At 47.2% G+C, this 13,831-nt stretch overlaps 1 protein-coding gene across 10 annotated transcripts in view; it reads right to left on the bottom strand.

Annotated features, from left to right (window-relative positions):
• Positions 1 to 13,831, bottom strand: part of LOC1276476 (uncharacterized) — a 107,023-nt gene that overhangs the window by 82,214 nt on the left and 10,978 nt on the right. For 6 of the 10 annotated variants that reach the window (XM_061647893.1, XM_061647897.1, XM_315826.5 and 3 more), the window contains exon 4: positions 1,664 to 1,767. In XM_061647893.1, coding sequence (XP_061503877.1) covers positions 1,664 to 1,767 — 104 coding nt within the window. Of the gene's footprint in view, positions 1 to 1,663; positions 1,768 to 9,492; positions 10,740 to 13,831 lie in introns of those variants that run through there. The other 4 variants (XR_009765234.1, XM_061647890.1, XM_061647891.1 and 1 more) reach the window with 1 other exon arrangement.

The raw sequence follows: 13,831 nt of genomic DNA, 5'->3' as shown, positions 1-13,831 counted from the left end.
ATGATCATGTTCAAGAATTGGAGTCACATTCAGGATTCTGTTCGGGTCAGTTGAAGTACAATTTGTATCCCATTTCAAGGACAATGACAATGATTCCATTTCAGTGTTAAACGAATCGTATGATATTCAATTTTCCACCAATGCCTACAACTGACGTGGGCGTGCAATTACAGCTGATGACCATCGACGTTGATCGAAAGTGATTGAGGCTACCGAAAACGCGCTCACAGTCGGCAAACGCTACCGAAAACCACATCATACATCGAATGCATCATTCGGTGTGGTTGTTTCTAATCACTCTTTCTCTTCCGTTCACACTGCTTCCACCCTGGGGACGTAACAGTGCGAAATCAATCAACTGTCTGTACATTGCAGGCGACGACACTTAAGCCTCTTCTCTTCTCTAACACTTCTGTTGCCGAGGCTGCTGCTGCTGTTCTGTCTGTCTGATGACTGTTGGCTTTGACCGTTTGCAAAGGGCGGCTGTTAAGCAGACGCTTTGCAGCACGCACCACACTGTGGTGGATCTCACATGCACACACACACACGCACGGACACCCTTATTGATTGAACTGGCTTGTGGCGGTCGGGCAAGGCACCAAGGACCAAAGGGGATTGAAAGTTTCCCGCCTCTCAACCGACTTGATGTGAACCATTTGGCAAAACCGGCGGCGCAAATGAGAACGAGACGCAACCATTCCGCCATTTTCGGGAAGATGCTCTACCGGGGAAGAACCACACGGTGGTGGTGGTGTCCGCTTGCATCCTTCACAGCAGATTAGAAGCCTTGGCCCTTTCGATGTGTAGCCGGAACCGAATACAGCCATACAGACGCTTAGCCACGGCACTGCCAGCCGGCTGCCAGCAGCCCTCAAGGCAGGTATCCAATTACCGTCAATTAAACGCGAGATAAGATAACGAGCATCGTATCTCGGCCGCGCGGTACTTTACCGGCTGGTGGTTCTGGCTCAAACCCTCCCCGGAAGCCCGGATGGGTTTCCGATAACGCGGACGCAATTGAGCTTTCCTCGTGCAGTGGCGAAGCTCGCACTGGGGCTGATCGGATTGAGCGATTTCGAACGGAAAGTTATTTAAAACTGTCCGGCGGACGGGCGTCTAATCAGTGCTTAGTGGGAAGGAGCGACATACAAGCGAAACGCGAAGGGGGGGCAAGATGCTTTCCCGCCGTAAGATGTAGCAGCTGAACGATCTTTCCTAAAATGAGCATCGGTACATTCGGTGGGGCATGGCAAACGGGGCAAAAAGGAGCAAGTTGGACAAATTGAGTTATGTTAATTGATGGTGCGCAGGTCGGACACTGGTATCTACCTTTGGCCGGACAGCTAGCCGGATCGATAGCCCAGTGTCGCCGCGATTCGCCCAACGGAAGTGATCGCGATGCACACAGTAAGTAACAGCCAATTAGTGATTTGAACAGGGGGTGGACAATTGTATTAGAGTGAGACAGAGCCGAGACAGACGCTGGCACGTATGATCCACGATAAACGAGCACTTATTTACAGACACACACACTCACACCAGGGTCAGGTCGTAGTGATTCTTTCGCAGGGAATCGGTCTTATGATAGACGCCTTTTTAGAAAATTAGTAAGGTTGTCACTTGTTGCAACTTGTCGGTAGGACAGAGTCGATTTAGGACTTACCGGTGCCGCGCGACTTTTCGCGTTCCTCCTCCTCGAGCGCGGCAAGCACGGCCGATTTGGCCAGGCTCGGCGGCTTGGTCGTCGATGGGTCATCAAAGTCGATTCTGGAAGGTGGTGGAAAGCGGTGAGAAAGACGATTAATTTGCATACTAATTGTTTCACGGGCTGCGACTTTCGTGCTGTCAATTGACGGTTTGACTAACGAGAGTGGACTCTGGTGTACCAGTTGGAAGACGGGATGGGTGGTTAGTGAAGGGAGCTTTGTAGAGGAGATGTATCGATATGTTTGATTCGTATAATTCATGGTGCCACACATGATTTAGTGGAGCGATACAGTTATTGCTTATGGAATTGATAAGGTTTTGCATGATAACTTAGTTTTGGTCTAGCATAAGTTGATTTATGCATCATTTGATCATAGTTTTGGCGTTTTCTGGCATCTCTTTCTTGTCTGTAACATCAATCTACTTAAACTAGCAAATAGTTAGATAAGTTCTAATAGAGGGCGCTACAGTAGTTATGATGTAGTTATGTTGATTTACAATCCACTTTATTCGTACAGTTAAAACGTACTCTTGTTATGTTACCGTCAGTAGCCATCTTTGGATCAAACAAGCTTTGCATCTAGCAGAGATGCTGACCTATCCCAGCTCATCTCAGTGTGTGCAATCCCCGCAGAACTCATACAGCTCAGCATTACCTACGACCACAGTAATCACACTCGAAGAATTATTTTATCAGCACAGACTTCAGGCACTGCAGCAACAATCCCCGTCGACTGTCGAGATTAAAGAACCCCGTCACAAAAATAGCACAACACAGCTTTGAGGTTCAACAAACCGGCGGCGGCGGCTACTCGCTCCGAGATTGTCGAGATTGCCTTGAGCTGTGAAAAACATGTTGGACCGCACCAAGATCACCAAATAAATCAAATTCCACGGTTCCCCAGTTTTGTCTGTGTGGGCGCTGAAATGTTGCTCTCGTCCGGCGGTCAAAATAACGCCGGCGAAAAGGCAATTCCTGCTGGCCAAAAATTTCCACCCGACGAAAAAGGCTTACAAATCTGGAGACCGCCACCAAGTGTGTGTGTGTGTTTGTGTGCATGATTGGTATGGTTGGTGGCAATGTTCGCTCTCCGGATGAATCCTTTTTCCCTCGTCACGGCACCCGTAGTGGGTTGCGGTATGCTTGGGGCTTTGCAACGCTTTAGGCTGCACTATCCCGAGCCCAAGGACAGACGGCCAACCCACACACGGTCCGTTTGCTCGCTGTGGGTGAGCCGGGGGTTTGCTCTCGGTTTGGGATGAGCCAAAAATATTTTAGGAACGTGTCCGCTTGTGTCTTGCGTCGGTGTTCGGACTTGGTGAACACGGTCGTGGGTTCGGTTTTGTCCTTGATGCAAATTGAAAAACCGGACCACAGGAGAACTATAACCACACACACACACCCATACACACGAGAGGGCAGGAGCACTCGTGTGGTTTTATGGGCGAAATTGGCCTCTAATCTTTAGATTACAAAATAGATGAAGTTTGTGACGGACGCAATCATTTGTCGCCCGGCACTCCCCACGGTGTGGCGTGTAGAGTTGATCTCACGTTTGCACACTGGACAGGATGCAGGATTTCAGATGCATGGAAGCTGAATCTGCACCGGGAAATTGATTTATTCATTGTAAGATCAGACTGTGTGACAAGATGATTTGGGTATGTGTTTTGTGCAAATGTTAGAAGATAAACAGAAACAGCAATAATATGCAAATGTATGTGCAGAGAGTTTGTGATCAGATTTCCAATTAAATCTTCTATTCCAAATTCAAAATAAACGCACCATCAAACAGAGTCCAAGGAGAAAGAAACAATCAACAAAATGAATTATTAAACTACTTCTCGGTGTAACTTTCCCTCCCCGGTTGTCGTTTCACGCCTGGAGTAACGGTAATTTCTCCGTTTCTCAATTAGTTATGCGTAACAAATCCACGATCGATTACATTAGCAACAAGACGACGAACCTTGCCAGCTAGCAGACGGGGTAGAAACTTCATCCTCAAACACAATTACACACGCGTGGCTTGGTGGTGAGATGGGTCTCCCCCCTCCTTGTACACGGCAAAAACATTCCTTGGAAAGTTACCGGCACCGCAGTGGATGGTTAAGGCTTTGGCTCCGTTTGGTCCTGCAGGTAAGGGCCCCACACGAGTGGAATGTGTTAGGAAAAGTTTTATTCATAGGAAAACTCCTTCGGAATGGACAAGTGGAGTCGCACCTAGCGCTGTGGAGTGGGAAAAAAGATGTTCCTTCACGAAGTAGAAGGGCGACAGACGCAAAAATTGGGACGTGGGAAATATGGTGGGCCGTTTTTGCTGCAAGAAAGATGGGTGAAAATATTTGCTTATCTAATTTACAGACGAAAGTTTGCTCGTTTTCCAGCCCGGTGAAGACACCTCGTGCTCGTCAAACACTGATACACGCAGGCACACATGCTCCACACATACGAACATTAGTTCCTCCCGGTAAGATGTCCTCTCGCTTGGAGTGTGCAAGCACGTGTGCGCTTCGCTCTTCATAGCCCTGCTGTAGCACGGGTCGGAAAGTGTCTTAATGTTTTTGGAGCAAGTTGTTCCACCGCCACTTGCAAACCTTCTTCTGGGCCATGTGTGTGACGATTGAAAGGTTCCATTTGGTACTGCGTCTGCTAGGTAAGGGTCGTGGGATTGTTATTTGAAAGGTGATAGTGGGAACCAGTCTACCGAGAGCTAGTAGATTTTTAATACAGCATAACGATCGCCACCAAGGCCAGTGCCAGACGCCAGTGCCAGCCAACACCCAGTGGGAAAATGAGGAAGCCGCAAAAGTTGGTCCCCTCTGCACTGGGCGACGGAGAAAGATCCGGGTAGCGGCCGCTCCAGTTTCCCTTTTGGTCGGTGTGAAACAGTGCGCAACATATGCAAATAACCCTTCCCTTTATGAGGTTCGGGTAAAGTGATATATTTCTTCTGCTAGATGCTTCCCCCTGTTTTCCGTGGGAAGCTCTCTTTGCGCAATCGATTCCTACTGCAGAAGGAGGAAGGGGGGCTGCAGGCATGTGTGTATGCTTTTCTGCCCAACCCCATACCCAATCCGTTCCGATTCGGCCTTGTTCTGCTCCCTGCATCACCCAAACCCCAACCCAGTGGTGGGGGAACCGGTCGTAAAGGAGTGAAGAATAATTCAAAAACTTTTGCGAACGAAGTGGAAACTTTCCATTGAATGAGAAACTGGTAGCCGGAGGAGCGGCGATGTTAGAGACGGCGGTAGCAGTAAGGGCAGGTACAGTACTCGAGTAAAGTTTTGAGGAAGGACTTTTGGCACGTTGTGCTTTTGCTTTTGCAGTCTATAAATCATTGATACGATAAATCTTTATCAGACACTTGTCGGATTAGTTTACAAACATGACAATTTTCTTGGCCCTGCATATCGTTTCAAGGGGGCGAGGCGCATTCGTGGAATCGCGACTGTGGGGGAATTGTGTTGAAGGATCGATTTATGGAGATGAAGGTGAGAGTCTGCGTAGAGTATGCTTTGTGTCTATTGCTGGATGATTTTAAGACCGAAGCGCGCAATGGAAGATGAAGTTTGTGCTTTCCATTTCGTGAGACTATCTTCCAGGCCCGTCGTGGGTTCAGACCTCTTACAGGACAAGCCCTCTTTGTATGAAATTTACTACTTTCTTACTATTACACTAATTAGTCCCAGATCTTTAAACCTTCAAATGACTGACGGTGATTGTGTCAAATGAGACGAAGATGTGTATCTTGTGTGTTATCAATTAACTGATAACATATAACTAAGGGGAGTATTTTGCAAACAAAGCTGCATTGTTGCTTTAACCCTTCTAGCGATGATTTTGTTCCACAAAAGAACGGAGCTCCCTTGCAACTGCTCCGTCTTCATACGGCAACAAGCGTGTGCGTGTCTGTCTAGCCGCCCAGTGCCAAGCATCCGCAGCCATCCTCCGATGGAACGATCTTTGCACTCACCAGAAACGATTACGGATTACATGCAACGGTTGAATGAAGATATAAATCCATCAAGATAAACATTTAGATATTCCACACGACTGCCCTGGTCGCTGGCCGACTCCGGGTCCGGTCGGCGTGAAAGCTGAAAGTGGGACAAGATTCGGGGCTCGTGACTCGTGACCGTAAAACGGAAGTTGGTCCGGCTTCTTCTCCCTTACACCATAGGATAGGGCCACGGTTTAGCTAAAGTAAACCAACCTTCCAAAGAGAGGCTTGGTGCTGGTGTGCTGGCAACAATTTAATCACCCCTCGTACCGAACGAGACAGGTCGTTGAGATGCGGCGGAGTACGTATGAGAAGGTTACAAACGTGCTGTTGCTGCTGCTGCTGCTGCTGTGTCTATGTGCAATAAATCATACCAGGATTTACTTCCGATGGGTCCCGCATGCACAGGAATTTGTCCATCGATCGAGCTGGCCCCGGTTGCCAGCACTAGTTAGGGCACTGGCCGAAAGTGGTTCTTTTGTATTATCGGATACCATCGCACTACTAGCCTGAGTGAGCAATTATTTGCTTCGTAGAAGAGGTTCATTTAGCAAAGTTAGGTCTCTCGATCTCTCGCTTTCTCTCATGATAGCTCTTTGGAATTAAAGGTAAAGTTCCTTCGTATAGCAAACACACACGCTCAGTTCGCACAGAAGCATGTGCTCGGGGTTGACAATGGCTGATGGTATGTTTGAGTTTATCTTTCAAATAACAACTTCTAGCTAAGGTCTACAACACGTTTTGAATATGCTGATGAAGTCGCATAGCGTAAAATTCAGTAAAACGAACATGAATCCGACACAGTACGTGTTTTCATAAATAAAAAATGACCTGTAAATTAAAAAAAAAATAGTCATCCATCATAAGGTCATACCATTCGGCACATGCTCGATAAAATGATTTTTGATTTATTATGCAGCCGTCCCCCGTGAAGCATTCTTCATCTAGTGAAAATAATTCACCGGACAGCAAGTTCATGTTTATCTTCTTCTATTCTCACCATTCTGTATGTTTCAAATGAACCTTATCGAGGACGATGTCACTGTGAATTAGCAACCAAAGTAGCAAGGACATCTTTCTAACGCTAGACACCAATTTACGACCAAGAAAGAGGCACCGATCTACACACCAAATACGTAACCATTTCCCAGCAAACAATGCGCACTGCTCTGGAGAGTCAATCAAGCTAAACATTATCTTAAAATCACACCCATCAAGCGGGGTGTTGTTCCCTGTCTGTCGGCACAGTATGTTAACAGTTTTCTGCCCCGATACGTACAACTCCCGATCCATACATATCCGATGAGAAAGCACAATGCCATCATCCATCCAACTCGGTCTCGCTCTCTCTCTCTCTCTGTCTCTCTGCCCAGGACCACCTTCACGAAAAAGCTCCAAACATGTGTAGGCAGACGGGCTATTGTCTTTTCGGTCTGGTTTCCTGCTGCTACTAGCTGGCCAGTTTTTGGTCTAGCATGGAAACCATAAATTCCGTTTTAATAGGTCGTAAAAGAACAATACCACAGCACAACCAGGTTCACACTCGAGCATGATAACGCAGTTCGTAATTTGTTTTTCGGCGATTAACTTCGAACCGATTTCCCCTGGGGGAGTGTGGGGTTGAAGAGAGCGTCACACACATACACCAGGACACCGGATGGTCGATTTGTGTTGCATGTGCGTTTGGACTTTGGGGCTGGAAAATATGGAACACCACTGTCCACGAATCGGTAAGGTATTCTTCCAACCGAGTGGCGAGGAGACGAAGAAGCATGCAAAGGTCTTCTAATCCCGGGATTGAATTCTTCCGTGTTGCCAATGAGCAAGCGACCACACTGTGTGTGGGCACTGGAAATTGTCCGGACTTACTTCATCATCAATTCATCCCTCTGGTTCACCGGGTTGACCACACCTCAAAAGCTGGGCCGGCGCACGGTCAGCACGCAAACCGCTGCTAAACCGGTGCACGGTGATTCGTCTTCATAAACATAATAAAGCAATTTTCTCAGAGTAAATCCACCTCATTCCCTCATTGTGCTGGGTGTGTGTATGTGTGTGTGTGTGTGTGTGTGTGTGTGTGTGTGTGTGAACGGTTTTTGCCTGTGTGCGCGTTGGGTATGGTGTTTGGGACCTATCCTTTTACCATCAACATTATCAACCGTAAGCGCGCACGTTCCCTCTAGGGAGACCGCGCGCTGGACGATTCATCTGGCCGCCATGTAAATGCAAGCCATTTTAATCTCTTCTACAGGCCTTCGCCTCATTTGTGTGTCCACTACGTGCTGGTCATTATGATGGAGGAACCGAAGAGCAATAGCACAGGACGTCTCTTTGCGTAGCGACTTGCTTCCCAGTGTCATCTGAAATCTGTTTCAAAGCTCGAGCAATTCGTCATCTCCTGCACACCGGGTCTGGGAAGGGGGAAAGTCACCTGAGCGAATGCGAAACACACATAATGACGCGCGGGGAGCGGCAAAAAGGGACGGATCGTACCCTCGAAACGATGCGGTGTGGTGTGACAGTGGTACCTTATTTCCGTGTCTGTCGTGCGTCATGGCGACCTTTCTTCCGCAAACAAATCGCTTTCATAAATTACGATTCATAATCCAATTTTGTTAAAACCTTCACATGCGGTCGGTGGCCCAATGACTGGGACACTGTGTAGACGATTTCGGTTGAAGGAGGAAGCAAAGGGAAGACTTTTTGGGGCTCCTTTTTGTATGATAAATGTACAGGACGCTACTAGGTCTAAATATTAACATTCGCACAGACGTTTATGAGCTGTTGCTGTAGGAACGTTAAGAAGATTTAAAGGTTCTAGGAGCAAAACCTTACGCATTTAACAATATGGTTTCGGGGGTAGCTTTCAGGGGCTGCTGATGAAGATGAGCTCGGTCAGCAATGCTCCCCAACGGTCAACGACAATTCCAATTAAAAAACTGCAGAGATAATTACGGCACCACGTACGCCCGGCTAGATAACGATGTTCAACACTGCACTCATAAATTGCATCTCTACATCGTGCGAAGTAAATTGGCTCTTGAAGTATTAAATACTGAATTCAGATCGTCCTCTCTGCTCCAGTAGACGTGTGTGCACTGCTCAACACAAATTGAGATTCTATCAACCAGTTTGCATTCGAGAGCAGTTGTTTGATGTCATGCTATGTCAGCACTTCAGGCACATAAGCACCCCCATTGGGCATCGCATCGCATTGCACAACGCATAACAGCTCTTGATGAGTTCGATTGCATACTGAGCTGCTTGAAGGGTTGGGGACTAAAGCAAGTTTGATTTATTTCCAAAAACTGTTTATATACGGTTCACTAACTCTGCTGCAGAAGAAGTTGTTAACTCGGCATGTGCAATCAAAACAAAGCTGTCGAGCTCAACGGAATTGTGGCAAAACATTCCAAGCACGGTAGCACGGATCCCAAATATTCCAAGAACTATGTGGCAAATATGCAAACCATTTTCAATATTCCTTTGAATTATGGCCACAGCTGAAGCGCTTCTCGTGCATACAAAACCCGGTAAATATTGAGAAACGTTCTTGCATTCTTCCTGGTATTGGTATTTTACTGTTGTATTGAATTTATGGAATAGATTTTGAGTTTAGTGAATTGCTTCATAGAATTAAATCGAATTTTCGTGGCAGCAATTGCAGCACAGTACTTCCAAACTCTCTCGAGTCGCTAGCAAGAACTATAAAAGCTCACATGTCACTTCTTTTGTCTCGTTCAAATAATGGTTTTCACGGAAATGTGACTTTCGCAAAACCTACCTCCTGGGGCTACGATACTGAGAAACTCGCTGCTGATACGCCATCATCTTCACAAGCACCTTAGTCCGCACTGACCACAATCAACACAACACTTTCGTACAAACGCGCACAACAGTCACTTCCCTCTAGGAAGCCGTTCGCGTACAATCCGAACTATGCGTTAATCGCTGCCCTAAACTCGTTCACACGTTCGATCGAAGGGACTATCTATTCGCGAAATCGCGAACCACAACTCTTCCCCGGGTACGGAGCGGTTGCTTCTCAATCTAACTAAACGAACCGGGAACTGAAGACCGCGCGTGAAAAAAATCCACCCAGAAGCACCTCAGAAACACAATCTTTTGCGCCCAGTCGTGGTTGGGGATGTATGCGAGATGTGATTGGATGAACAAAAAATCACCAACTTCCAGTGGCTTCACTCGCGAGCTCAGCGGCGGCTGCTGCTGCTTTATGTCCGGATCGTTGGATCGTTTCGCGGAAAATGCGATCGGCTTCGATAGACCGGGCCTGGGTTGGTCGATCTAAGCTAAACCGAGGTGTGAATCGGTTTGAGTGAGAACCCGTCAGACGGATTTACTCACCCATAATTTACCACACCCGCAATCGCATGTGTAGCAGTGCACAAGAAGGGGCGGGCTGTAAGATAGGAACTAAAGTCATTAGCAGCGTTGGTGTAGGTGGTGAGAGTGCATATGTACTAGAGCAAGAAACAAGCAAAAAACAGCTCTCTGTACGTCACATAACCATACGGGAGAGGGTCGAGTAGCAATCGGCGTACACTTGGCGTACAGTAGGGATGTAAGTGTGCAGGTTTTTAAAAATACACAACCCGCTCCTAGTGTGTCATCGCCGCTACTCGAGCAGAGCAGTGTCCTTAAATGTAGTTAGAGTTTCATTTGGAGGATGTTACTTTTAACGGTTAAAAAATGTCATCAAGCACACCGAACTAACGTCAACCGTCATCTGGACAGCTGATTTCAAGAGCACTGGTCGTGATGAACTCGCCCGACACCGCTTAGTCATTATTCGCGTAGAATATTCACGGGCACGGGGCTGATATTCTACGCCTCGCGGGAACCTGTCACACGGTGGGCACTATTTTGAAGCGCGCGGTCACTTCCACGCGCAGATATCCAATACGCCCGTGGTTCTAGAAAGCCGGAAAGGAGCCGCATCGGCTGAGTAATGTTTCCTTCCGTGCACGTATCGCCGCAAGCCGCGATACGGCTGCTACCGTTGTCGCTCTTGCTTTGCTGATATATTTTTAAATATATTCTTCCGAGCCGGCCTGTTTTCCTCTTTGGCATCATCCAACAAGGGGGCCGACAAGGGGTGATTGTTTGTTTGGCGTTCTAATAATAGTACCATGACTAATCGTTTCCCCTATTCATCTTCCAACGCGGTGTATGGCCGCGCGTTGCACATTGCACATCTCCGTTTTGTACAACATGTTGTTATTTTTTGTAAACCTCGCTAGACACAAGTGGATTGGTTTTTGTTCGTTTTTTTTATTCGTTCGTTCGTTTCGGTATATCTCGTATCGCTGATTCATAGCGATGGCAGAAACCTCTGCTCCCATCGCCACCACCCGGTTCGGTAAAGATAGGTCAGGTTGTTGTGCTCGCTGCTCGGTGTGACGAGACAGAGATGTGATGTGCAGTTTGTGTACGATAGAAAAAAAAGAAGAAAATAACATTAAGACATTGCTGCGGGGGATGATGTTATCTGTGCTGTGCAGTGATGATGCACAAGCATGAGCTTTACTCGCTATTATCGGTCGTTCGGTTCGTTGTGGGCTATGCGAGAGAGAGATGCGAAGAAAATAGAATGCCCTTAAGTGCATCGTTGCATCGCGGGGTAAAAGAGGGATTTAACAGGCGAGAGTAATAGCTGATAGTGGTGCAAGTAATGATGACTCAATATCAGTAATTTGTTCCACGAAGATACTCTCTTTGGTATATGGATTTAAGCTAGCAATGGTTGTCAAGATTGCGGGAAATCTTAAACCGTATCAGATCAATCTATTAAGAACAATTGAATTCAGGAAATTCTATCAAATTGGATGGAATGGTTTAAATTTTTAATCAAACCTCCTAGGACTTTCTTCCCCATATCCGGTGAGTGGAGCAGCCGAAAGTGTTCCATCCTACCGCTCTCGGGAAGTTCTATTTCCGGTTCCACTTCTCCATCAGTCCGGGTAGTTTGAGCTGCAGCGGCACATTATGATTGATAATACGTTTGACGAACCGGATCCATTATTGCAGAAGAAATGTTCTAGCAATTTCCTTGCCCAGAACGATAAACGATCCTGCATCGTGCTTCTTTTCATTTAACGTCAGCTTCCGTCATCCGAGAATCGTGAATGTCCTACCCCCGTTCCGAGCTATTCCGGAAATTAGAGATAGAACAGAGCTACTAGATAAATCATTTAGCAACCGAAATGATATTAAAGAAGGGACTGATTGTTTTTCTTTTATCGTGTAGAAACAACGGTATTGGGTTGTTGGAGCAATTCTTGAATTCTTTGTTGGGAGTTCAAGTACAAATCCTGTTAAAGATATATCCTTAAAGCTTGGAGTTTCTAGGGTACTACACACAGCGATGCGGAGTGTAATAGAATATCGACATCAAATTGAACCTGTTGTTTGCTTTTTCATCGTAAGTTTGGTTTTTGTCATTATCTTTCGAGAACTCCCGTCCAAAACCAAAGCAAAACAAAAAAGTTCTCCATTGTAATGACCTACATAGAACTGTCGTTTTCTTTTTCTGCCAGTCGTCACTCAACCTCTCGTTTGTCAGAGGCACGCCAGAAGCATCAGCGGAAATCTCTAGCAAGCGAGGACAAGACATTATTGGCTTGGTGACTAATGATTAAATTTCCGTGTGCAACTTAATTAACCTTTCCCACGTTTACACCCGACCCCCTACCCGACCTACCCAGGACTCGGGCTGGACACTGTTTCATCAAGATAGCGAGTGAGAAGAACTCAAACGCACCCACACAGTGATAGGAAGAGAGAGAGAGAGAGAGAGAGAGAGAGAGAGAGAGAGAGAGAGAGAGAGAGAGAGAGAGAGAGTGGGTGGTAATGTTCACGTTGCAATTGGAAAGAATCTCTCGGAAGCGAGACGACCCCAAACCGACCTCACCCCTCGGGGCGGGTGACAGACTAACGATCGTCGTTCACATTTACACTTCCGGCCGATGCGGAGTCAGTCCGTGTCCGCACACCGGGCAATGTTTTGCATTAATGAGTCGCCCGCCTCTTCGCCCAGACAGAGCGGACCAAGGGGACGGTTACCCTCCGGCGCTGGCCATTAATCCTAATCAGGATGCCGTGCCGTGCAGGATCTTCCATACCCACACACACACACACACACACACACACACACACACACACACACACACACACAGCGCTGGCTTCGGCAGACTCTCAGTGATTCATTTTCTTTTCATAAATTCCGTACCGGAGGCGAGGATTACTTCCATCGACCCCGGGCCGGGATCACAACGCGTACCACGCCGCTCAACAGATCGGTTTGATTCTGACCTTCCAATACAGAGAGTGCGAAGGAGCAGGGCGAGACAAGGGTAAAAAAAGAACCGAAAAAGTTCGCTCTCTCTTTCTCTCTCTTTTCCTTCAGCCGGGACTGGCTCGTCCGGAAACAGTGCTAATGATAGCCCGGCCGAGCAACTTCCGGGACCGATGCTTTCTTTGCTCGCCCGTGCCCACGGCCAAGTAAATGGGGCGCCAAAAGTCAGCAGGCCGGCTATTTGGATAAGAAGGTTCTAGAAAGCTGAAACACAGGTTCGGCTGCTGGCTACCGCTCAACAGGGGCGAGAAAAAATACGGCTCCATTCATCTCACGTTCAAATCTAATTAGCAAGAATGGAATTAATTGCAGCACTAATTAATTAGCATACATGAAATATTTCCCTTTTTTTCTCACACTTTCGCGCTCTCTTCGTTGCTCCTGGGGCATCTTTTCATCACCATCGAACGATGGGTGCACCGTTGCCGTGGTAGTAGTTCTGGGTGATTGGGCGCGTGGCTATCCAGACCGAAGGATGGGTCTTGCATCCCTGTTTGCGAGCGAGCGAATTGAATCAGTGTGCCGGGAAGACACAAAAGCGCACGGTTAGCCCGAACGCCTGCCAGTCGTAACCGGCTGAGCGGTTCTGATCGATGTGTATACCACCGGTAGTATGTACATGGTGGAATAGTTTTTCGTTCGCCCGGCGTTCCGAGGTGTTACCGTTAGTGTCAGTTGACTTTATCCGTTTTCCTCCACCGGTTTCTGTGTGTCTGTGTGCAACTTCGTATGGGTTAAAGTCAGTAAG

Source organism: Anopheles gambiae, chromosome 2, assembly GCF_943734735.2.
Source record: "Anopheles gambiae chromosome 2, idAnoGambNW_F1_1, whole genome shotgun sequence".
Classification (NCBI taxonomy): Eukaryota; Metazoa; Arthropoda; class Insecta; order Diptera; family Culicidae; genus Anopheles; species Anopheles gambiae.
The sequence above is the reverse complement of the archived record's forward strand: the minus strand, read 5'-3'. Positions and strand labels throughout refer to the sequence as shown.